We start from the raw sequence: 24,853 nt of genomic DNA, 5'->3' as shown, positions 1-24,853 counted from the left end.
CATAAGCAACTTCCTTTCTGTTTTTCAAAAATGTTAATTAAATTCTCCTAAAATTTTAAAAAAAATTATCATTAATCTCATAACATTTTTTAAATTTTTAATTAGAACCTCAATTTTTTTTTAAAAATTCATTAAACTTTTAAAATTTTTGAAAATTTTAATTAGATCTCAAACTTAGTCCTTAGATCCATAACTAATATAATGGGACTCAAATTTAAAATTTAAAAATTTCCAAAATATTAATCTTACCATTACATAAACCAAAGCAACAATGTTGAAAGTTGAATAAAGTACATGGTATTAGGTTGTGAAGTGGTAATGGAGATGGAGATGATTAGCCATTAAAATTGATGATTGTGGTCACATGAAGTCAGTTGTTTTGGTCTTGTTTTTCAAACTTTGTAATAAAAGTTTGCATATTGTGTGCATGCATTTAGGTATTGTAGGCTTCAACTTTCAAAGGGTGTTTTAAAACTTTAATGATACAAAAAAGCAGCTGTCACATGGTATGGTATAATTTCAATGGGGTTGAGTGCTAAGATGGAAAACTATGGTTTTGGTCATCAAATTCTCTTCTCTCTTTGTCCTCTGTAAAATACTTTCCACCGCCATTGTTTACTCCATGAATGCATTGTAAATAATAAAATTAAAATAATTACGAAACATAAATATTTATAATTTTTTAAATATAAAACACATGCATCGTCTTAATTTTATTTATAATCTACATAAGTAGATGATTTACATATTTATCCTTAGACCCTATTATAGGATTAACACATATTTTTTAGGTGGGGGTTTGCTTGCATGGTGGTGCAAACACCTCACATGCAAACTATGCAGGCTATAGGTCGAGACCCAATCAGGTAACTGAGTAGCGGGTCGGTAATAGCGAGTACCATAACAATTTTTCCCCACCTAGTTTAAAGAAAAGTTATAAAGTGACTCTTCTGAGAATTTGGCTTCGCGAGGTGGGGGATTTCTAAGAAAGAAACTTACCGCTACCCAGTTACTCAATTGGGTCCCAACTTGTGGTGTGCGTAGTTCGCATCTTAGGTTCGCACGTGAGGTGTTCGCATCCTTTCATGAGCTCGCACGGGGTGGGTTCGCACCACTATGTCGGTGAATCCACACGTAGAAAACACATATTAATCCTAGAATAGGGTACATGTATTTTTATTTATGAGATGCATATTATATGATTTTGGAAGTACATCAAATACAAAACTTTTAAAGGTATATCATATACAAATCGTATTAATTATAGAGTTTTATTATTTTTGGTTTAATTAGAAATTTGAGATTTTTGAAATTTTAATTACGGATCTTGTCATATATTTAAGTTTCACCATATTTCAATGTTATTTAAATATATTTCAAATATTAATTTTATTGTGATAAAAGAGTTAAAAGGATGAAGATACCTTCTTAAGTAAGTCATGACTTGTTAATTAGTCAAAAATTTTTTTTATGCATTTTGTGAATTATCTTTAAATTTGTTGAGGAAAGTCGAATCTTTTGGGAGAAATTTTCGAAGTGCCATTTATCTGGTAGTTGATATTACCTCAACAATCAAGATTTTTTCTCCAGCCTTCGTGAAAATTCGTGTATGGTTCATGAAAAGGGACGTCTTGATTAGTGGAGTTACGATCTACAATAGCTCACGAGAGAGATGTTAGCCTTGATTGGTGGTTCGAATTCCCCAACATGCATTCTTCATAATTAATATTACGCAGAATACTAATACCTCTCCCATGAGCTATTGCAGATTGTGTCTCCACCAACCGAGGCGCTACCCTTCATGAGCGTACATGACTCTCACAAAACTTTGACATAGAGACAATACCTTCGATTATTGGAAGTAGTGTTAATCACCCGACAAACTACACTTCAAAAATTTCTATAGAGAGAGTCCATCCATCAACAAAACTTATCACACCCTTAATTAATTATCCAAGATTATACACCTAAATCCACTTAAATCCGTAATAATGTCCAAGGAGAGGGAAAAAAATGGGCACATCACCATTTCATTTAAGAGAGGGCCCATTTCTAAAGGTGAGAGTTATATATATCTCTTGCAAAGTTGCAATATTGGAAGTGTCATTAGGCCCAATTTTAGCTATAAGGTCCTAAATATGAAGGTGGAGTTCAGCCCAAATTTTTAGAATTGTCCAAGTAGTGGTCGCCAATAAGGCTAGAGATAATGCTTATTTAGCTTAATTACAATACAATTTTGTTTTAAGTTGCTATTAATTAATTATACTAGGATAGTCCAACCATGTTTCGTCTTAGATTAATTATTTATTTGTGTCAAATTATTTATAATTCTGTAACATTTTGATCGAAAAGTTAACAATTTTAATTATTTGGACTAATTAATAACATTATATAAAGATAAAATTATATTAAAAATTAAAGTATAAAGAATAAATCTCAAATTTAGACATATTAGACAGACTAAAACTGAAATTTAACCATTCTTATAAAATGTATAAGAAGAAGGAAAAGAAAGTGAGCATAGTAAATAGCTGCAATTAGACCCCTTAATTAAGAATATACACCCAAGCCCGAAAGTCCTTTCGATTGGGAGAGTTTAGACAAAAATGTTAGGTATTAAAGATGAGGATGGCAAAAAATTAGGCCCGGATAAAATAAAGATTGAGTCGAGCTCAAACATTCAAGTCTTGAGTTCAACTCGGTCTTACTCTTTTTCTAAGTTTATAACCTATTATATTACATTTTTTATATATTATATTAACACGTAAAAATGAAACCAACAGTAATATATAATATTATAATGTAAACATTTAAAAAATTGTTAAATTACTTATATATAAAATTTTAATAAATAAAAAAATATAAAATCATTAAATATTAAATTAAAAATAATAAAAGCACAAAAGCAAAGCATATGTCAGGGAATACCAAAAGAAAAAGGTGAATGACAATAAAACAAACAACATTTGACAGATTGTTTCTAACATTCAAGACATCACTTTTTATTTTTTAAAATTTTATCTGATGATTTTAATTGCTTTTTAAGACAACACAAAATCCCAACCATGGAACCTGTCTCAATTTAATTTCCACCATGACTATGATGGATCCTCTCATCGTCTTCACCTACAAACCACAACATAAATTTTCTTCATTTCTTTGTGTATGTCTCCTAATGATTATTACCTTCATTGAAGTTCAATCAAATCTTTGTAGGACAAGTTGTGGTAACATTCCTATAAACTACCCTTTAGGGATCGACGATGGTTGCGGCAGCCCGTATTATCGCCACATACTCGATTGTTCCGAACTTGGTAAGCTCGAACTCCCTACTCCCTCTGGTAGATACCCTGTACACAGCATTAGTTACTCCGACCCTCATGTTCTTGTTACCGATCCGTACATGTGGAATTGTCAAGACGGGGACAACTTTCGCCCGACTAGGCCTTTTAGCCTTGACACGAGCACACGTTTCTCTTTGTCCCCTCAAAATGACTACCTTTTCTTCAACTGCAGTGAAGATTATGTGATCGTGGAACCGAAGCCTATCTTTTGCGAGAGGTTCCCGGACCGGTGTGATTCGTCGTGTGATAGTGCTAGTTACCTTTGTAGGCACTTACCCGAATGTTCCACGGCGCTCGATCGAAGCTCATGCTGTTCTTACTACCCTAAAGCAACAGAGTCCTTGAGATTAATGTTGAAATATTGTGCTTCATATACTAGTGTGTATTGGAGGACTATAGGTACAAGTACAACTGCAGATTCTCCTACTAGCCAAGTTCCTGAATACAGGATTCGGGTTGATTTCGATATTCCGGTAACTACACATTGCCTTCAATGTCAAGATCCATCCAAGGGAGCCGGAACATGTGGATTTGATACGCAAACACAAAATTTCTTGTGCCTATGCAAGAAGGGCAACGTTACATCCTATTGTAAAGGTATGTCTTATGGCTAATAATGTACATTCTTGGATTCATATAAGCCTAATACCGGTTTTATCTGTTGTGTAGATCTTGAGATTTCAGAGCATCGTAAAGCCAGTGTTATTGCAGGTGAAAATTTTGATTATATCAACATTTCTGATGATGGACGTGCATATCTTAAATCAAAAGATTAAGCCTTTTTTATCATTTCAGGGGCCGTGATGGGGGTTTCAGCTGCTGGAGCCGTAGGAATTGGGGTCGGGATTTGGTTCTTCAAGAAAGTGAGAGCTAAAGCACCGTTAACATGTGGGGTTCAAAGTAATGAGAATAGGCTGTTTTGAACAAAAGTGTGTGTCAATGTGAGAAAAGTGAAAGCAAATGGCTACTTTTATTCATTTTACTCTTCATTTTGTAGCTGTGATTTTGATGCCATATGTTTCTTTAAAAGAGTTTAAATATGCCAACGTTCTCTTTTCTCTTCTGCACTTAAACTTTAATTTTAAGATATTGAGTCACTAAAAATCTTGATCCTTCAGTCAATTTTCCCCTTAGAATTCACAATGTGACTGTTAAAAAAGGTAAAATAACTCTTTTAGCCCTTAACATTTATAATTTTTTTATTGATTTGGTCCTTACTCTTTAAAAGTATGTAAACAATTAAAAAAAAGTTAAAAATTATTTAAAGAGATTTTTTAAATATTTTAAAAAAATTTCAGTCTTCATTGAAAATACAAAAAATTAATTTTTAAAATATTTTTTTTATAATTATTTATGTAGTTTTAAAGAGTAAAAATCGAATTGACAAAAAACTATAAATGTTGAGGGCTAAAAAATTATTTTTTTCTTTTTTATAACAACCACATCATCCATTCTTTGGGAAAATTGACAGAGGAAGCGATATTTTCAAATAAAAAAGTATAAGGACTAAATTTTAAAATTTAGAAAACTACAAAAACCTTGGGCATATTTTAACCTAAAAAAACAGCATGTCATAACTTTCTTTATTTGGTTCTTTTAACTGAACAACAATGTCTGCCAAGGGTGAAAACCGGACCGTAAGTCAAACAAATCAGCACGGTTTCCCGACAAGACAACGTAAAGGACCGGCATTTGATGTTAAAACAGGGACCATGTATCCCGGAGCAACGGTGAACGATTGAACTCGAGTATAGAGAGGAGCAGAGCTACCATAACCAGATGGTACAAAATATGCACCATTTATAAACACATCCTTTGAAGATTGCCATTTCCAGTTTTGCCAATTTGTTGCTTCTCTTTTCGTAACTTGCTTGGAACTACGATTATCGGGCGCTACGAAGTTGTTCCCTTCGCTGAAAATGGTCGGATTCGCACTACCACCGATGGCGTACATCTTCCATTCGTCGTATTTGTTGTTAGCAACATGTGCATAGCCTATCCTGACCCTGTCACGGCCCGGAAATATGTAAACATGAGATCGATATATCGCGGTTACAGTTAGAGACTAATACGCCTGTTTCGTTTACCTCGGCATCCTCTCGATAAGACCCTCACCGAAATGGTTAAAAACTAATGTAACTTTCATGACTTTGTCCGCAATGAACTTGTCATTGTGTCCTAATAACATTACCTGCAACACGTTGGAACATAATTAATTGGCTAAAAGTGCAATAAAACGATACCATATAATGAAATATTAGTAAAAAGACCTCTTCAATTTCTCTTAATTTCAGTATTGAGCAAATTAGTCTCTCTCTAAAAAATCAGAATAATTTAATCTCAGTCAATTTCAAAAGTGAACAACTAAAGACAACTAATCATGTGTTAACGTTATTTTATCAATTTTGCATAAATCTGATTGGTATGATAACAACCTTAACTCTCATAAGTTACACATTCTATCAATTTGATTATGATTTAACAAATTTAGCCCGAAATATTTTTGTAAATATATAAATGTTAAGGCTAAATTTGTTAATTTTTTAATAACCAATACCAAATTAACAAAATATGTAAACATCAAAGGCTTAATTTGTTCTTATACCAATTAAAATTATGCACAATTGACAAGAGACATTAATGTCGCAATTAATTATCCTTAATTGCTTATTTTCAAAATTGTCACGAATTAAGTTACTCCAAATTTTTTGAGAGGGCTAATTTACTCAATTTTTTAATCGAGAGAGATTGGGGAGGTCTTTTTACCTGAAATATTTGTAAGCTTTAATGCTCGACTTTATCGTGTTGAGTGAAATAATTATTAGAGATTGTGACGCTAGTTGAAGCATGAATCACGTCGATAAGACCATCCTTAGCCCGTGCGAGATAACAATGATCGATCCAAATGTTTGAAGACGCAAAAACGTTGATTGCATCCCCATCAGACCCTCCGCGCATCCCTACATGTGTCGGGGAACTCCTAACCCGACCGGCCATCCCGGGCTTACAATCATGAATGCTAATACCATGTATTATAACATTGGTAACACCTTGAATTGTTATGCAAGGTCCATATGCAATCTCAACTTTAGCCCCTCTACCATCAGTGGTCTTAAAACTATTCACTATCAATTCGTTTTTCAGCTTGATGACCATATCTCGAGCGAAAATGATCCAAAGAGGAACGGATTGAATAACACCATAACGAAGCGTGCCGGGTTTAGGGTTGACGGGATCGTCGTAAGGGCTCGTAACGACATAAATCGCTCCGTATTTCCCTCCTAGAGTTGCTTTACCGTAGCCGACCACACAATCGGCCAAGGCTTTGCGATTGATGGCCCAATCGGACTTGGTTCGCCAGCAAGAGTCTATTACATTCATGGGTTTCTTAGGGACATTGTATGCAAGTGGTTTAGAGGTGTAATAACCTGCCAGTGAATGAGCAAAATTTGAGAAAATTAATGAAAGCAATACAAGACATGAAAGGGAAGCCATGGCTTAATTTTGTTCGTAAATTTGGCCACACAATTGAATCTTATAGGAGAGTTGAGTACTGAGTAGGTGGCAAACACGATCTAATGACTATATATATATAGATTTTATTTAAGCTTTGTTTGGTAAGATATTATTCATTACTATACAAACATGGTTGCACGAGCCTAAGCTCGTTGACTTTTTTGTATAGTCAATGATGATAAAATTTTCTTTTGATTAGTTTCTAGAATTAGGAAAACATTGGCAAAAATTATATGTTTTTATTGATGTGAAACATCCTACAAATCAGTTCTGGGATTTTATAAAATACTTTTAGAGTTAGTAGACTATTAAACACATTGTGTCTCGTTGAATACTTGTATAAGTGAATTGTCGAAGAAACATAAAAATTTGCAGTTGATGGTGTTTGAACACGTACCTTAAATGAGGCATGAGTACACGTATACTACCACTTGGACTAATTCCATGCTCTCCCATTGACCTATAAACTATATAGGTCAGGGATTCGAGCCCTCTCATCCCTAAGTTCTATAGTTTGTCATAACCTTGTCTATTCAAGTACTCGATAAGGCATGCTGAGTTGCCGACTCCTTGTGGTCTCTTCAAGTGTGATAGAGTTGGGAGATAAAGCTCTCACCAAAGATAATATTGGACTAGCCAAAGTGGTAGTATATTGAGACTCACGTTTCAATTAAGGCATGGGTTCAAATCTCACTAATTGTAAAATTTTTAATTTGTTTGATGATTCGTCTATTCAAACATTCTTATTTTGTGAACCTATCATCACTTTAGGGGCGGTAGAGTCAGGAGACAACTTTAATTAGAGACAATATCAGACATGTTGAAGAATTTGCCAATTTCAGGCTGATGGCACTTCACAGGCTTCTTTCGAAAAAGTCGAACCCTCAACAATCTTCTTTGGGTATTGCTAAAGAACTAATACACTCTCAAGGTGTTGTCCTCACCTCTAAACAGTCTAAGCACTTTCTTAGGCTGTTGCAGAGCACTTCTTAGCTCATTTGCCATCAATAACCCATATAACTATATAATTCCCATAGAATATCACCAATCAGAAATAACCTCAAACAAGTCTTTTGATATTGTCTCGTATGAGGAGTTCAAGTGTGTGCCAAAGCCACCTAAAACAATCTCATATTTGTATTTGGTGAGATTTGATCATGTTATCGATCTTTCAAAAAAAAGTCTTCTAAGTATTGTCCCACTCTATTAAGCCTCTATAAATAGAACCAGATACTCGAACTTCCATAAAATTGAGAGAAAACCACAACTAAGCAAGGGTGAAGCCAGAAAAAATTAGAAGCGAGAAAATTAAGTCTTGAAAGAGATAAAATATAATTTGTTTATATCCTAGCTTTGCCACAACAAGCAAGACCGAAGACAAAAAAAAAATGTTGTAGGGTTCACTGACTTTATTTACTTCTCCCGAAAGACTCAGCCATAAAAACAACAACAATTTCAACTATAATTTAAAATTTTTAAATTAAAAAAGAAGGTAGAAAGATTTAAAATCTCAAAATTTACCAGATTGTCAACATATTTCGGGCTTTTTGGATCAACCAAGTGCTCAATCGTGCAAGAAACCATGATTTGCAGATCACGAGGAGACGTCAAAGGAAACCAACCCCTCCACCCAACGCCGCCGTGCCTCTCAAGAGGCGCATGGCGGCTGCTCCACAGAACTTGCTTCGACACCACTCTGTACGCCGTTCATTCACAATAAAAGACACCGTTGATAATTCAAATAAAGCAAACATCGTAAAAATCGGTGAGCGAAAGAAATAATTGGGAAGAAATATTAGTGCAGTAGATCGCGGCGTTAAATTTATTTTAATATTTATACATTTCTATAACTAATTGAATTTGAATTCAATTCTAAATTTTTAATAGAGAAGGGCAATATTGCCATTTCATTAATAATTTTTTTTGGAACCCTAACTAATTATTAACCTATAAATAGAGGCCTCCAAATGTACAACTCTATTGGTTTTTTATGTGAGAAGGGATTAGATCTCTCAATGGAAGGGAAGATGATGAGTTTTTAGGGAAGCTGTTATAAGGTAAGTTCTCTTCATCTGATTTCTCTTTTAGAAGATTTAATTTGTATGATTTACAAGTTTGTATATTGTTTTTGTTTTTTTGTTTTACTTTTTTTGGTTTTTTAGATTCATATATTTTCATCATCAATTCTTATTTTTTAAAATTTTACAATTTCTTTTTTGAATCTACAAAGAAAAAAAGTAAGATATCCTTATGTTGTGGGGAAATTTTATTAAGGATTTTTTTGGGGGTGTTTGTGATGAACACTTTGTTTGAATGCTAATGGAGTAGGTTTTAATATTTTAGATTTTAGATTTAGATCTAATATGAAATTTTGTCCATTCATTTATTTTGTTTATTGATTGATTGTTGATTGGGTTTGCTTATTACTTTGAATGCATTATAAATTCTTAGTGTTTATAGGATTTATCTTTGCATTTTACCCATCAATCAAAATTCTTTTGGAGAACATCAAAAATTATTTTAAACTTTTTTTATTTATGTTTCAAATATATGAAACTAATTTTTTTAATAATTTACATGTCTTTGATTGAAAATGAAAAACAAATCAACTAATTTAAATAGTTAATAATGTTATTAGGAAGTTGAATCTTTTGCTTGCTATTTTTTGTCTCTATATTTAGCTATTCATGTGTTCATGTTTTTTGTTGTTGTATTTTTTTAAATTTTGTTTTAATTATTTTTTTAAACAGAGGTTGGACATCTTTATTTAAGCAATACGAATTTATTGTTTATAAATTTTAACATATTTGTTTATACATACCGTGTTTTATATCGAATTTTTTTGTCTAGCCATTGATATTGAAAGGTGTGATAAAAGAGAGCACTTTTTCTTTTTAGATGGAACTTCATCACTTGAAACAATTAAAATAAAATTGTTTTGTACTTTTATTTTTTTCTGAAACTAGTAGCCATGGATGTCTAGATAAATGGTTAGTCATGAAATATACTTAATTTTTATGAGTAAGAATTAAACTTTCAACCAAATGGTTGAGGGATGAGGTGAACAACCACTACACCAGATCTCATATTTAATTTTTATTCAGTTATATGCAGTTGCTTGATCTAGAACATTTTCGTTTGGGGTTGGAATTAAATTGTATACTATTACAATAATAAAAATGTAATTATACTATTTTAATAGTTTATATTTTTATAATTTTTGAAGGATTAAATTATTTTTTTTGGGTTTGCGCGTCGGAAAGGAAAATTTTTCAATTTTGGCCCTACAAGCGCTTTGGCCCTGCCATTGCTTATATATGACTTTCTTTCCAGCCAAAAAGGAAGGGAATCTTTTACATGAAGAGGTGTTTTTTAAATAAGGTTTTACTCACTTCTGATTTCAAATTTAAGTTTGTACTAATTATTTTTTATATATGATAAATTATTTTAAAACTTAGGTAAAAATTAAGCTTTTCCTCGCTTTAATACATTAATGCTATGTCTGGTTATTAGCGCAAGTAAAACTTAGAAAAATAATATTAAAGTAAACAAATAATTCATTACCAATTTGAATTAGTTTATTGTTGACTTATGTATTAAGACATTTTGAAAAAAAAAATACTTTTGTTAAATGTAGCATAACTTTTTTTTAATAACCTAATTATAGGTTCGTTATTTTTTATATAATGTTTAGAATTACCCATAGTTTCGCATTAGTGCACTCGAACTCATATTTCCTGCATTGACAATAATGCTCATACCAATCGAACTAAGACAAAATCGGCAAATGTAGCATAACCAACGTATAAATATTTTTTTTGTGATTGCTCATCTTAATAGATTTAGCAATTCGTGTATTCATATTTCATTTCGTATTTTTTAGTGTCAAGTATATTCTTACCAAGTTTTGAAATTGCACGAATTCTTATTTTATTTATAATTTTTTTTCATGTTTTGTGTAATCGTTTCATATTGACCATGTATTAACAGGTCTACGAAGAATTTATAAGATGGAATAGTAAAAATGATTGGCATCTATTGTAAGCAAGTTCAGCTGTGTGTTCCAAAAGTTGCATACAAATAGGTCAAGTTAAACTCCGGGGAAAAGAAAAGAAATTCTCAGCTCGGATAGTCTTTAAAAATTGTCCGAGCAAATACAAAAAGGTCGGTTCCATGGTTGCAGTTGTCGAAGCTGGCTTCAGTTTGGAGTTGATATCAGTTCCGATAATTCTTTAACAGCTCGTTCTACTGCATAAATAATCATCTTCCTAATCTGTTTACACGAAACCGTTTGCAAGTAAGGTTTTGCAGGAAATAAATAAGTCGAAACATCAACGAAAGGATGTGCCTACCTCAAGTTTGTCTTCTCTGGCTCTATGGTTCTTGGGTAGTTGCCGGAACTCCTCTGTTAAACGGAGGCATTCCTGGATATTCTCTGGAGAAACAAAGTCCAAGGCGACTTTTGTGCATGACTGGAAAACATAGCTATGAGAGACCATAAACATGTGTTCCACAACATGGAACGATGATGGATGTATTAATTAAATACCTTCAGGTTTCTAACTTGGTGCGGACATCCAGCCGGAATAAAAACAGCCTCTCCGAGATTTTGCTCAAACGTCCATGGTTCAACTCCTAGGAATCACGCGCATAATTGCATGAGGAAAAAGACGAAAAAACACGGTGTAGGCAAAGTTTTTACATTAGATAACAATATGTCATTCTTTGTACTAACCATATTTCTCCTTTAGTCTCCTTTTGTGCTCCGCAGTTAGGTAAAATGATTGGTCATGAATCGGATGGATTACCTGATCATAAACACAACCATCAAGAACGTTGAGTGACTACCACTTAAAGGAGTTTTTCTTTCAATGCAGATGGCCAAAGGGTTTAGCATTGTTACGATTTAAAAAAAGTGCTTTTACCCAGTAAGCTTCTCGATTTAATTCTAAAAGTGCTCCCCCATGGCTTACCTTTTCAACTGGGGAGCAATAGGTATGCCTGAATTCTGTGTAGTGCTCTCTCAAATAAGCTTCTAGTTTAGGAACATCCTCCCTCCTAAAAATGTCCCACAGTGCACCACCTATCTCCTTTCTGCTGGTCAAGGGTTCCGGAAGTGAAGCTCCTCTAAACTCACCACTGGAAACATATAGTATATTATCACCCCAATTGGTGGCTTCCGATTCATCAAAGCCTTTTTTAAGTCGCTCTCTTTCTAAACTCTCCTTTTCATCCTGTGCCTTGTGTTTCATTTTCAACTTCTCCATTGCGGCAAGCTGCTCATCGCTTAAGGCTACCTCTGAAGTATGTGTCAAAATATTTACCTTCACCAATTGATAATTAAAGGCAAAAGGTTAGTAGATGTTGTAATAAAGTAGCAGCATGAGGGGTAAATTACAGTAGAGGTCACTCAGTTATGGTTTTCTTTTCTTCTTTGGTAACCAAATTAGAGAAAATTACAAAATGATCACTTAACTGTTCAGTTTTGTTTTTTTTATCACCAGCTAATTAATGTAAAAATAAAAATATAAAAAAATCAGGTGACAAAAAAAGCAAAATTGAATAGTATTATTTTGTAGTTTTCCATAATTGAGAGACAAAAAAAAAATTATTAATAGTTGGGTGATTACTAATGTATTACACCTAAAATCAATACAGTGTACCCCCGTCCCAACATGTTGCACCCTCGTATTAGACGACATCGTTGTATATGTAGTAAGTATAATCATCTAGGCTACAAGAATTTTTGGCGAATTAAGGCGTACCGCATCTGATAGATCACAGTGAAGCTTTGTAACAGAGTCCCCTCTTCCAAGCTCTTCAGCAACCCCATAAGCAATATATGTTTTTGGGCCCAAGTCTGGTTTCAGAACACAGTGTGGCAACTTCACAGCAAGGTTAAGGATACCAGACCTAGGATCACAGTATTCTTGAAATGGCAACATGCTTATGAACTCGTCGCAATGCCGAGGCAAGAGATCTTCAAACTTATCAGATGGTGGCCAGTCTTTCAACTTTAGCATCTCTGGCCATAAGTTATTATATGCTCTCCCTTCTGTGTAGCCTTTGAAAAATTGTCGAGTATTAATCTCCACCTCACAGCCAGCTAGGCAATCAATAGCCTTAACTTCAGGCATCTCCAACCTTTTACATAAAGCACGCCACATTACCATCGGTTCCCAGCTTAAACCGGATGAATTTGCCAGAGTATTCTTAACTATAACCGGTTCACCTTTAGCCCATCGGGTTTGAAAGTGACGAAAGCCTTCGTCAAGATTATCAGTTGAAGTTGAAGAATATAAGCTATTGTCAATCTGTCCTTCTCCAGAAGTATTATCCCCATTTAATGTCTTTAGCCATTGTCTAATTCTGCAGTTGCTCAATATTTCCCATGCCTTTGTGTCCAAATTTGAAATCCACCCCATTGGTAGGATACGTTTAAGCTCCAATCTGCAATCACCGCAACCGCAACCGCCTATTTCCTTAGGAGGACAAGTAATACTTCCGTCATTATTGGCTTCCCACTGAATTGAGGGCCCGGGCTGTTTCTCAACTTTTTCTTGAAGATAAGATTCTGGTAAAGGGTCTTCACCGTGCATATAATCCCAACCTCTGTCCCTGTATCCGTAAGGAACATCATCGCGGACAGAAAGGATTCCTTCCCGAATTTCTTTACAACAACTAAGACAGAGTTCATATGAACATTTTGGGCAGCTACGATGAAGGTCGAAGATTGAAGTTGCACAGTGGTCACTGTTCCAATTTTAGAAAGACGGTCAATGATAACTTATGAATAACAGATACAATCACATGAAAAATTGTATGCCTATGTAGAGAGGAAATGCTTACCAATAGATACGTTCATCGGCATAACAAAGTGTTTGTTGTATTTCAACTTCAGAAGGCAGTAATCCTATATAAAGAACCATTTGTCAGGAACTATTTGAATCTTCACATGCATGAAAAGTTCAAAAAAATAATAGAAAAAAAAGTACCTTGTATGTTAGCGTCAACCTCTGTCTCTTTCTTTTGCATTATGCAAATTTGTTTCATGAAGGGAAGCATTGACTCAATCAAGTGTTGCAAATGCTTAATCTTTTCCTCATCTGTTATGTCTCTCTTTGATGTCTGTAGAATAGACAAAAAGAAAATTATTTGGTGAAAGTTCCATTGATTTTTCATGGTCCCATGCTAGTGAAAAAATGTCATTGTTATCTTGGTTAATACATGTTTATCATATTAATTAATAGATAGTTTATCTAAAAGAATAAACCTTAATCCAGTACATAATTCAATTTCCAGTCACTTGAGGAGAAAGGCAGACCTTAATTAATCCACTGGATTGTAAACAGATACTGCAGTTGCAATTCCCGCAACAAAATGGGCATTGCTTTGCAATTTCTACTATTGGTATATTCGGATACCTATAATAACCACAGCAGAAAAGAAAATTGAGCAAGACTTAAAGATTATTAATAATAGAAGTTCAAGATCATGTTGAAAATGTTACCATTGTTTTATACAAACAGTGCAATACACTTTCTCTTTACATTTCAAGCATGGGACAACAGCTTTTCTTCCAGTCATACACTGATGACACTTGAAATTTTTTCTCTTGTCCTGAAAGAAGCAAGATCCCTCGATTTTCTGAGAAGCAACAAATATGAAATAGAATAATCTCCATTTGAAGGATAACAAAAAGAATAAACAAAACGAAGAGGATATATCAGTTGCAGAACTAAAAATAAATTCAATACCTTAACATTTTTCTTTGTGCTTGTATCATTGCCGCTTCTTTCAGCCATTGCACTGTCCAAATTTTTGCCTTTGCTCCGCCCTTTAATGTTTATAGAAAGATCACAGTTTTTCTTCTTAGTCTCCCAAGGACTTCTTTTGGTTATCGCACTGTCCAGATTTCTATGTTTGCTCCGTGCTTTAGTGTTCATAAAAAGATCGCAGTTTTCCTTCTTAGTCTCCTGAGGGCTTCTTTCAGTCATAGCACTGTCCAAATTCGCTTTAATGTTCATAGAAAGATTGCAATTTTCCTTTTTAGTCTCCTGAGGGTTTCTTTCGATCATTGCATCCTTCTTAGTCTCCCGAGGGCTTCTTTCATTCATAGCACTGTCCAAATTCCTGTGCTTGCTCTGCGCTTTAATGTTCATAAAAAGATCACAGTTTTCCTTAGTCTCCTGAGGGATACTTTCAGTCATCGCATTCTCCTCACACTCCTGAGGGCTTCTTTCTGTCATCGCACCAACCAAGTTTCTGCCTTTGCTCTGCACTTTAACGTTCATAAAACGATCGCAGTTTTCCTTCTTAGTCTCTTCAGGGCTTCTTTCAGTCATTGCATCCTTATTCTCCTGAGGGATTCTTTCAGTCATCGCACCGTCCAAATTTCTACGTTTGCTCCGCTTTTTAATGTTCATAAACACAGTAGCCTCCTCATCCCATTCATCTAACATATCTTCCTCCACAGAAGTAGTCATCTTGTCTATTCCAATCCGATGCCTCTTAGGAACTTTCTCATCCTCTAAAAATTCAATCTCTTTGCTTAGCTTTCGTTTCTTTGACGGATTCTTGTTTCTGCTTCCGGTCAAAAACTGTCCTGCACTGCCCTTCCTTTTCTTTCTGCCAGCATTCCTTTTCCTTGTAACATGCCATGAAAAGCCTACCTGCATACCATGACCGGTACGATCGTTCGACAGTTCTCCCTCGGCAACCATGTCCGCCATTCTCACTGCAAAGATTATACAAATATTCATGCTTTGTAACAACTAATGCTAATCAAACGTCAAAAAATTGTAATTTTTCATATTTTCTAGTAATAACCTTGTACAAAAAAAATCTAAAATCCTCGTTAGTATTATATAAGCAAGCAACAAACTCAACAAACTTTAGTCATGGATCCAGTGTGATTATCAAAGCCAAAGCTCATACATTATCTAAAGATTAAACTCATAACAAAAATATATATTTTTTTAAAAACGCTAAAATCAATCAATGATCCTTCGAAATAAAACAAAATCCGAAACTAAAACCACCTACATTTACTCAGATTAACCTAATTATATTCATTAAAAAAGAAAATATTAACATACAAAAAACTAATGAAAATTCGATTATCAAGAAATTCATTCATTTACCGCGGCGAAATCTTATCGAGGCGGCAAAGCATTACAAAGAACAACAAAAATTTTAAAGCAAATAATAAAAAAGATAACACCAAAACAAAGCATAATTGAGGTTTCTTAAACGAAAATAAACACACAAAAAAAAAATCATACAAGAGTTGAAGAGTCTGAGACCGACCTGATAAAAGAAAAAACACGTACCGATTATGGTGGATTATAGGGCGTAGAATTGATAGTTTTTCCCTTATTTATTTAGTTTTACAAATGTAAATAAATATGATGAATCTCTTGATTCTCTTCGAAGATAACGAGAGAACGAGAGAAATTGGAATTGCCAGAGAAGAAACGGGGGACTAGCTTCAGCGACTAGTATTTCAAATCTGTTTCCGTGTAGGTTTATGTAGCGTGTGCTTTTATATACTATTAATTTTTTTAATAAATATATTTTTATTATTTAATTAGGAGTGTTTTTTTTATGTATATTTATATATATAATTAATAAAATAATCTATGATAAGATTTAAACTTATAATATTATCATTCATAATCTTTAAATTTTTTATATACAATTTTAATAAATATATTTTACATAAATTTTTACTTGATAAAAATAATTTAATATAGGCTAAATTATGCTAACAATCACCCAACTACTAGTGTAGTTTACGGTTTAATATACCATTTGATGGATGAGATTCAGGGACAAGACCATAGCAAAGTCGGTTAGAATTCTTGTTTATTTTATTTTGTTTTGGGATAATATAATTTTTGACATTTAAACTTGACAATTAAGTTCACTTTGGTATTTATATTTTTTCTTCACTTTGACGCTTGAACTTATTTTGATCATTGCAAAATATGAAAGTTTGATGACGAGACTCTTTAAGATTCTGCAATTTCATTACTTGAAAATTTTTTAAAAAAATGTATAAATTTTCAAGTAATGATGTGGTAAAGCTTCAGAGTGTCACATTTAATATTTTAATAATTGAATCAATGGTTGAACGGATCTAACCATCAGTTCAATAGGTTGAACTGACAAACGAACAATATTTAAATAATTAGTATAAATTCATAAAAGATTTATTAAACTGGTTCAACCTGTTCAATTGTTGATTTTTGTCTCAATTTTTTTTTACTAATTTCAAACAGTTTCCAAATCAATCAATTCAACCCCTTTGTTTAGACCGTAATATCGATCAGCCCACGATTCATTTGATCTGATCTTATTCCGGTAACACTAATCACATTACCAAATCCCTATAGAATCCAAATTCATGGATCAAAATGGATTTAGTTGTCGAAATCAATGTCTCGTTATATTTATATAGATGAAAGTTAATATATGTATAATTTTTATGGAAATTGTTGTTGTTGCAATAATTTAAAACATCATGGTTTAAATAAATTTAAGCGTTTAATATCTTCTATATTAAGGATCGAATATTTTATCTAATTTAGATATTGTATGTATAAAAAAGAACATATGCGCTTACATATAATATCTTAAAAGATTAGGTATCAATATGAATACAAAGTCATTATACCATTCATTTTGAAGTTAAAGTTAGTATGGATTCGAGCCATTTAATTTGTCGGTCGATTTTTCAGATCAGATCATTTCGGATTCTGATCATTTTGAGCTTTACTTGGATAAGATTGATTCAAATTTAAAATTTTCCAAATCATTTTAAGTTTTGATTATTTCGGGCTTAAGTCATTTAATTTATCAATCGATCTTCTGAGCCAAACCATTCTATGCTCAAGTAATTTGGGATTACATGCTTGAGTCATTTTAAGTACAAATTATTTTAGAAATAAATATTAAAACTACACATGAATTTCGATCCAATGTGCAATTTAATACATAAACTTTAATTTTGTCCGATTCTATACACGAAATTTTGATTTGATTCAATTTTCATAAATCAGTAACAACATTATCGTTGCCATTTTATGTTGATATATCGCATACGCAAACAATTATATTAATCTGGTATGAAAATAAATATATTTATTCATTTTTTTTAAACGTGCACAATTGAATCAAAATCAAAGTTTCATGTGTATATATGAACCACAATTCAAGTTTCATATATATAATTGCACCAAATTAAAGTTCGTGTATAAATTTGATATTTATCCCTATGATATAATTTAATTCATATAGAATCGTTTCGATGGGCCAGGTTGTTGCGATGTTCTTTTATTTAAGGGTGTTCAAATTTCGGTTAAAACCGAATTAATCGGCCGAACAGATCTAATTCAATTAATCTATCAATTAACCGATCTAATGCAGTTGGAGGTCGGTTAATGATTTTTTAGAAGTTCGGTTATCGGTTAATTCGGTTCAAAATCAGGTAGTTAACTGAATTAACTGAACTTAATAATTAATAATACAAATTATATGTAGTTTTAATTCGGTTAATTCGGTAAAATGAACTTTACCACTTTTTTTAAATATGTTTTATAATTGTTTTAACCAAAAAAAATAACCGACCGAATTAACCGAAATGAGATATTAAATCTTATATGACATAATTTAAAATGAAAATTAAAAAAAATATATTGTAAAAGTAGATATTGTAAAAATCTTAATTTGGGGTTTCTAAAGCTTTGACAATAACAATGGTTTACTTTCCTCTTTTTTTATTACCTTTGGAGATGTAATTAAAACATTTTAAAGTTTGAGGACTAATTTAAAATGAAGATCATAAGTTAAGATGTTGATGCAATTAACTCGATTTTAAATTATTTATCAAGCCATTTCGAGTAGAAATTAAATATTATGAGTTTAGAAACATTTTAATTTCATTTTTATTATTTTTATGTTCAAATTAAATTAAAATTCGAATCACAACACTTCATGCATGTTAACTTATTGGGTTTAATAAAACAAATCAAAAGCAATCCTAAAACAAATATTCACCCTATAATCCTCATACAAAGTCTATTTTAACAATGTAGTCCCCAAGACCATTTCTCTTGGCTATCCTCTTCTCACTATTTTGTTCATTTAATTTACGGCTTCATGATGTTGCAAATATACAGTATAAACGACAACATCAAGCAACACACACATCGGTACCTAACTTGCACGCTCCGGATGTTCGGGAACCACCTCTGGCGGCAACGACGGTGAAGATGCACCGCTAATTCTGCTAGGTGCTGGCGTGCTTCTTCGAGATTGACGTTTCGTGGGTACTAAAACGCTCTCGTTTTCGGACTTGAAATCAAATTCGTCCTCTTCATCTTCCTCTTTGAAAACCGGATGGATGTATGCGTTCTGAAGATAGGGTTTTAAGTTGAGGTTTGGTTCCCTTGCACGTTCCAAGGTATCTTTCATCATTGCTTCCTGAACAAGGAAATAAAGGGTTAATTTCAATAAACGCCCTCTATCTGTTGCCAAGATTATAAATTGGCCTATAACTTTTGAATTGAATCCTCAAAGTATTGTAACAAACCTGAATTTAAAGAGAGAATTTTAGCGGTGTTAACAATTGGAAACAAACGTACGAAGAATATAAAGATAAAGCATATTTTAACCATCAAATATCTCAAAACACACAAGAAATCATCAAGGCATCAACCAACCTGTAAAGGATATAGGATAATCACAGGTTCGTGTAATCTTTGTACATTAAAAATTTAGCCTCTCTACTTATATTTTTAGAAATTTAGTCCTTGTAATCTTCATACACTTGGTAGCCACATAACAAAAAAAGAAAAAGAAAAAAGAAACCGCATTGTAATAAACTTGAATTTACGGAAGAATCTTAATGATGTTAACAATTGATCTTGTATTTTGAAAACCGAAAAGTAAAAGTGGAGAGACTAAATCTCTTAAAATAGAAATAGAGGGTCTAAATTTAAAATCTACGAAGAATAGCTTTAAGCATATTTTAACAATTGAATATCTCGAGACACAGAAGAAACCATCACTACTAAACCTAATATGCAAAGAAAAAGAAAAGACAACTAACCTGTAAAGGATATCGAACAAACGCAGGTTCGTAACGGGCTTTGCAGAATGTGTAAAACCAGATTGTGAGGACGACGAGAGCAATGAGAAACGGTGTGGACTGAGCAGCTTTCTTTGAAGTTAATAATCCAATAAGGGCGACTTGTGAGATAAGCAATGCAATTATTATGCGTCCGTGGACGTCGGGCCAAAATGCCGCGGCACTCTCATACTCTTGATTGTAAACATTAATTATCTACATTTTCAAGGAAAAAGAAAAGGAAATCAAACAAATGTAAACAAAATGATTCGTTTTACCGTTTCCCGAATATTACCTGATGACGGAAGACGACGTAAGCTAGCCCGAAGAAGATTACAATGAAAGGAAGTAAAGCAGGTGTCACGGCAGCATAAACGAGGCCAAGTAGAAAATAGAGTTGTATTTGAGGTTCTCCGGTGTTGAAGCCCAAGCTCCCTGGATCCATTGCCTCCTCTCGATCCTTTTCAGTTTTCACCAAGAAAAAGTTTTTCAGGTGGTAAATTATAAGCGGTTTTAGCATCAAAATCTCTCCGGCTATTCCCGCCCATCCATCAACCATGATATAAGTAATGAAAAACGTTGCTCTCAATGGTACAGCTACACCGATTGTTCTTGGAATTCTGTAACAAAAGATAAAAAATTAAAGAAAAATACACAAATCCGACTTTCGAAATGGTAGAAACAATTGTAAACATAGAAATCTCACAAATGATTGCATCACTTAAAGCAAGGTAAATTTATGGTTTTGATCCCTCTACTATAGTTGAATTTGGAATTTAGCTCATGTGCTTGCATAATTTGGTCCCTCTACTTTTATAACATCATTGGTAAATCCAAATTAAAGTACGGGGAATAAATCCTATATTTGAGCATGGTAAAGGAATCGAAATCATAGTTTGACCCTTAAAGGAATACGTACTCATTTGCCGATTGCTTAATGAATGTGTTTAGCTGTTCGAGTGCACTACCGGCGACAATGCTGCCAAGGAACACATTCACTAAATTGAAAAGATAGTATCGAGTTGCTGCTCTCCGCTCTAAAGACGATTTTGATGTGAATCCTTCGAACTTGGCCATAATCATCAATATCGCCGGCAGAAAAATAAGAAAGAGCTTCAATGCAAGACCGGGAAGAATACCTTGGATAACCGACTTAATAAATTTCCTGCCGAGGGAGCAAAGCCGATGGTTATAGTAATGAATTCTAATTAATTACTCAAGGCTTCAATATTATAAAGTAACTCACATATCGATTATGGGCTTCAAAAAGGGTGCTACTTTCTCGAGTCCCTCGATGCTAGCCAAAGCTTGTACGGATGCGATAGGGATCATGAAAAAGAAAGTCAAGAAAAAGAATGCTACAGCCATGATCAACCTCCTAATTGCCAACGAGACATAAGGAATTGGTAGGTTCGGCCAATAGACATCACATGGCTCGGGTGCCCATTCTGTTAACCATGAAGTTGGGTCTCGGGATTGTTGTGTTTGAGCACAAACAGCTGCTCCCCATCGTGATTTAAATGAAACAAACGCAGCCGGCATTATCGCTTTTGGATCTTTTTTTACCCTTTCTCTCTCTTCAGCTATCTGAATATGAAAAGGAGTGACTCACATCATCACACGTTGAAAGAAAATAAAACGGAGTACAATTACATAACGAGCATGCAAGTTGAAAAAGAAATACTTACTTCCTTAGATAACTTCCCAATTTCGGCTTCATGATGCTCAATTGCATCAACTTTTTGACCGCAAAGCCCGAGGAAACCAGTCTGATAGAAAGAGATAATAAGATGCTTATGAAGAAATACGAAACATAAAGTAAAAACGGACCAGATGATGGACCGTAGCACGTTACCTTCATAATAGGCCGTTGGGCATTATTTCTTGAGTATTTCAGCTGGTAATAATCGAGCCAATTTTGCTTTTTTTTCCTCTGCTTCACCAACTTAGCAAGTTTGTTTGCATTGCATACTACCTACACGTATTTTGAAAAAGGGCTAAACCATAAACCGAATTCTACAGTAATCTTTTAACCGAGTAAAACAAATGCAAAAGGAACTCACCTGATTTGTAAGATAAGTGTCTGGGTGATTCACCAAGAAAAAATGCTCCACGGTCTCACTAACAGATTCATCGGGATCCGGAGGCACATTCCGAACAAGCACCTACAACAATCGAATTCCATGAAGAAGCATTTATACTAAACCGAAATATACGATTCATTGTAGCCAATACTCTTAAGAACTTCACAATAAAAGTACCATGAAGACTCTTGTACTAAGAGGCGAACTGCATTTTACCCTCTCTACTCAAAAAATAAGTAAATCAATCCTTGTACATTAAATCAAAAAAGTAAACTGATTCTTTCTGTCAAATTTTCATCCATTTTTGCAGTTCAAAATTACTCTATACATCAGCATGAGGTACACGTAGCATACTATGTATCACTATTTGATTATTCTTTCAGTCATGCCAGTTTTTAAGGGTACAAATGGAAGAAACTTTTAAGAGAAAAGACCGGTTTGCTCTATGATCTAACGAATAAGAACGAATTTGCCCATTTCTTGAGTAGGAGTAAAATGCAATCCGACTCTACAGGGGCATTCATAGTACTTTTACCAAACTACACTAGCGTCAATGTTCAAGTGAATGTTCACTTACCGTAAATTGATCCGGCCTACGTTTTTCCGATGCAAGAAAGTGCAACCTCATAGATGCGACCGTCTCGTACTCCTTTAGCAACACAAAGCAAGTCCAAAACGTAAAAGCATAAGCCATAACAATATGGGTCCAAAACCTACAATATAAGATTACATATTATTCCACCGTATAACATCTATCGGAATAACAGATTTAACACAAATGTAGTTAGCAAATGATATCAAGATCTCCGACCTATCTGATTCAAGTGCAATATTTGAAATCGAGAGCTTATCGATATCACTCGAAGTTACATTCTTCAACTGCAATTCCAATGTTTTATTCGTGTAATTAACTGGTACTAGAACCGCCCACGCCACAATAGTGATAGGGACAAAAATCTTTAACCTGCATACAAAATATCGAGAATATAACGAAAACCAAAAAAGGCCCCGACATTAACGTAAAATGCAGCATACCCTATCAAGTAAATGCGCAAATAAACAGCCGAATCCAACCCGGCATGATCGATAAGCTCGAGTTCGGGCATTTTCAACGCTTCGGGCATCCAATTCAAGAACTTCAAGTAAGATCGAAAATCCAAGTTAACGAATTTCTTCACGAACGCGCCGGAACTAGCCGGACTGGTTCGTAAACCCTTAAGATACCATTTCGGAAAATAAACCCGGTCGTTGAACGGTTGAAGCCGTAATACGGCGAAAGCTATAAAGAACACAAATGCACTAAGCAGATTAAAAGCTGCTGCAACCCCTATATCACCTAATGTCGCCATTTACAAAAAAAAAAACCTCCCCTGCAAAAGAAAAAAACACCATAATCAACCAATTAAACTCCTCTAAGGTTGTAAGATTCTAGCTAAAACCTAAAAACCAAACAGCTAAATCATGTCTTAAAAGCAAAAACACATAGCAAAATCGCCTCTCTCTCTTTTTTTCTCCAAAATTTCAGCTATTTTCTAAACCAAAAAAAAAAAGAACCCAGATTCAATCAAGTGGAATAAAAATCCTTACCTTCTTTTTTTTGAGACTCTTCAAGTGAAAGAAAAAGGAACAGTTTTTATACTGTTCTAAAAAAACCAAAGACAAAGAAAGTACCTTTTTTTTCTAATTTTCTTGTTGGTTTGGTTGTTGAAGATCATAAATTGAATTAGTGGTTGTTTGGATCGCTTTCGAGATCAAACAAAGCAAGAACATTCCTCCATTACTTAGCTAGGGAAAGTGAAACACACGCAATTGTAAACAATTACAGAAAATCCAGCTTCTTCCATAACAGGAATGGATAAAAAAGCAAAAATAAAGGCTAGAAACAGTAATTTAAAAGAAACCAAAGGGTATTTTATAACAATTTAGTGGGATTTCTTTTTCCCTACAAAGATTTTGTCTTGGCTTAAAACAGATATAATGGTGGTGGTGAGTGGTAACTGCAGTGTTAGTTTTTTCTTTGGGTTGTCATTATTTGAGGGATCGTTTCTTTCTTTCTTTCTTTCTTTTTCATGTCCCTGTTCTAAATTGACCGATTTGTCTTTTTTTTTCCTTTCTGTTCTTACTAATTAGTAAAATTATGTCAATTTGTATATAAAATCCCTGTATTATGTGTTCCTTTTCGATTTTAGTCTTTTTATTATAATTTTTCATTTTTAATCCTATTTTTTTAGTTTTGAGGTTAATTTTTTATTATTAATTTTTTAAATAATATAGGAATAAAGCAATACCCAGACTTTGAATTTGATCATTTTTTTGTCTATATTAATCCCATAATTTAGCAATTTTTCTCAATACCGTAGCACTATGAGATTGTGCTATGTAATTTTTTGAAAATTGTATTTTTTTATTTTTATCTTTTAGATTTTATATATATATTTTAAAATTTTCAACTACTTTAAAGGAATCTAAGTTTAAGGATCAAATTGAGAAATTTATCAAATATTAAAAAATATGAATGAAGAAAGTTTAAGGACCAAATTAAAAAAAATTATCGAATTCAAAAACTAAATGTTGTTTTATCTCAATAATTTAATGTAATATGCTTTTCTAAGCATGGAATGATGTGATATATAAACTTCATTTTATAAAAAGAAAACAAAATATGAAAATTAGTATATTATTTGTCTATAAAAAATGAAAAAATATGTTATAATAAATGTAGATCATGACAATAGAATTATTGCAAAAAAAAATAAGAAAAGAAAATTAAGAACACA

At 33.3% G+C, this 24,853-nt stretch overlaps 4 protein-coding genes and 1 long non-coding RNA gene across 9 annotated transcripts; 2 read left to right on the top strand and 3 right to left on the bottom strand.

Moving 5' to 3' along the window:
- Positions 1-2,982: 2,982 nt before the first annotated feature.
- Positions 2,983-4,417, top strand: LOC107935359 (uncharacterized). 2 transcript variants are annotated; one of them, XM_016867948.2, is made up of 4 exons: positions 2,983-3,314; positions 3,420-3,941; positions 4,014-4,055; positions 4,140-4,417. In XM_016867948.2, exons 1-4 carry the CDS (start codon positions 3,095-3,097, stop codon positions 4,265-4,267), a joined length of 912 nt encoding a protein of 303 aa, XP_016723437.1. In that variant the 5' UTR covers positions 2,983-3,094; the 3' UTR covers positions 4,268-4,417. The 2 variants fall into 2 exon arrangements, with proteins under 2 accessions (XP_016723437.1, XP_016723436.1); XM_016867947.2 differs by having other exon boundaries at positions 2,983-3,941.
- A 475-nt stretch (positions 4,418-4,892) lies between these two features.
- On the bottom strand, positions 4,893-8,727 carry LOC107935391 (probable pectate lyase 16). Of its 2 annotated transcripts, XM_016867991.2 has the most exons (4): positions 8,382-8,727; positions 6,141-6,772; positions 5,432-5,535; positions 4,893-5,350 (listed from the first exon to the last, which is right to left on the bottom strand). In XM_016867991.2, the coding sequence occupies exons 2-4, from the start codon at positions 6,723-6,725 to the stop codon at positions 4,996-4,998; spliced, it is 1,044 nt and encodes a 347-aa protein (XP_016723480.1). In that variant the 5' UTR covers positions 6,726-6,772; positions 8,382-8,727; the 3' UTR covers positions 4,893-4,995. The 2 variants fall into 2 exon arrangements, with proteins under 2 accessions (XP_016723480.1, XP_016723479.1); XM_016867990.2 differs by lacking the exon at positions 8,382-8,727 and having other exon boundaries at positions 6,141-8,366.
- A 98-nt stretch (positions 8,728-8,825) lies between these two features.
- On the top strand, positions 8,826-13,873 carry LOC107935392 (uncharacterized). The gene is made up of 2 exons (XR_001694207.2): positions 8,826-8,917; positions 10,851-13,873. It is a non-coding gene; the product is annotated as an uncharacterized lncRNA (long non-coding RNA).
- On the bottom strand, positions 10,957-16,380 carry LOC107935390 (lysine-specific demethylase JMJ25). Of its 3 annotated transcripts, none has more exons than XM_016867988.2 (12): positions 16,170-16,380; positions 14,618-15,597; positions 14,371-14,507; positions 14,185-14,284; positions 13,856-13,988; positions 13,710-13,773; positions 12,626-13,613; positions 11,834-12,184; positions 11,596-11,668; positions 11,410-11,495; positions 11,213-11,332; positions 10,957-11,133 (listed from the first exon to the last, which is right to left on the bottom strand). In XM_016867988.2, the coding sequence occupies exons 2-12, from the start codon at positions 15,590-15,592 to the stop codon at positions 11,059-11,061; spliced, it is 3,102 nt and encodes a 1,033-aa protein (XP_016723477.2). In that variant the 5' UTR covers positions 15,593-15,597; positions 16,170-16,380; the 3' UTR covers positions 10,957-11,058. The 3 variants fall into 3 exon arrangements, with proteins under 3 accessions (XP_016723477.2, XP_016723478.2, XP_040958581.1); XM_016867989.2 differs by having other exon boundaries at positions 16,193-16,380; XM_041102647.1 differs by having other exon boundaries at positions 14,371-14,480; positions 16,193-16,380.
- A 2,478-nt stretch (positions 16,381-18,858) lies between these two features.
- On the bottom strand, positions 18,859-24,167 carry LOC107935389 (calcium permeable stress-gated cation channel 1). Its single transcript, XM_041102646.1, has 12 exons — positions 23,664-24,167; positions 23,112-23,446; positions 22,888-23,040; positions 22,654-22,789; positions 22,056-22,157; positions 21,848-21,967; positions 21,681-21,761; positions 21,239-21,579; positions 20,912-21,157; positions 20,288-20,612; positions 19,975-20,208; positions 18,859-19,346 (listed from the first exon to the last, which is right to left on the bottom strand). Exons 2-12 carry the CDS (start codon positions 23,423-23,425, stop codon positions 19,080-19,082), a joined length of 2,319 nt encoding a protein of 772 aa, XP_040958580.1. The 5' UTR covers positions 23,426-23,446; positions 23,664-24,167; the 3' UTR covers positions 18,859-19,079.
- Between the last annotated feature and the right edge of the window lie 686 nt (positions 24,168-24,853).

This window comes from Gossypium hirsutum, chromosome D10 (genome assembly GCF_007990345.1).
Source record: "Gossypium hirsutum isolate 1008001.06 chromosome D10, Gossypium_hirsutum_v2.1, whole genome shotgun sequence".
NCBI classification, from domain to species: domain Eukaryota; kingdom Viridiplantae; phylum Streptophyta; class Magnoliopsida; order Malvales; family Malvaceae; genus Gossypium; species Gossypium hirsutum.
The sequence above is the reverse complement of the archived record's forward strand: the minus strand, read 5'-3'. Positions and strand labels throughout refer to the sequence as shown.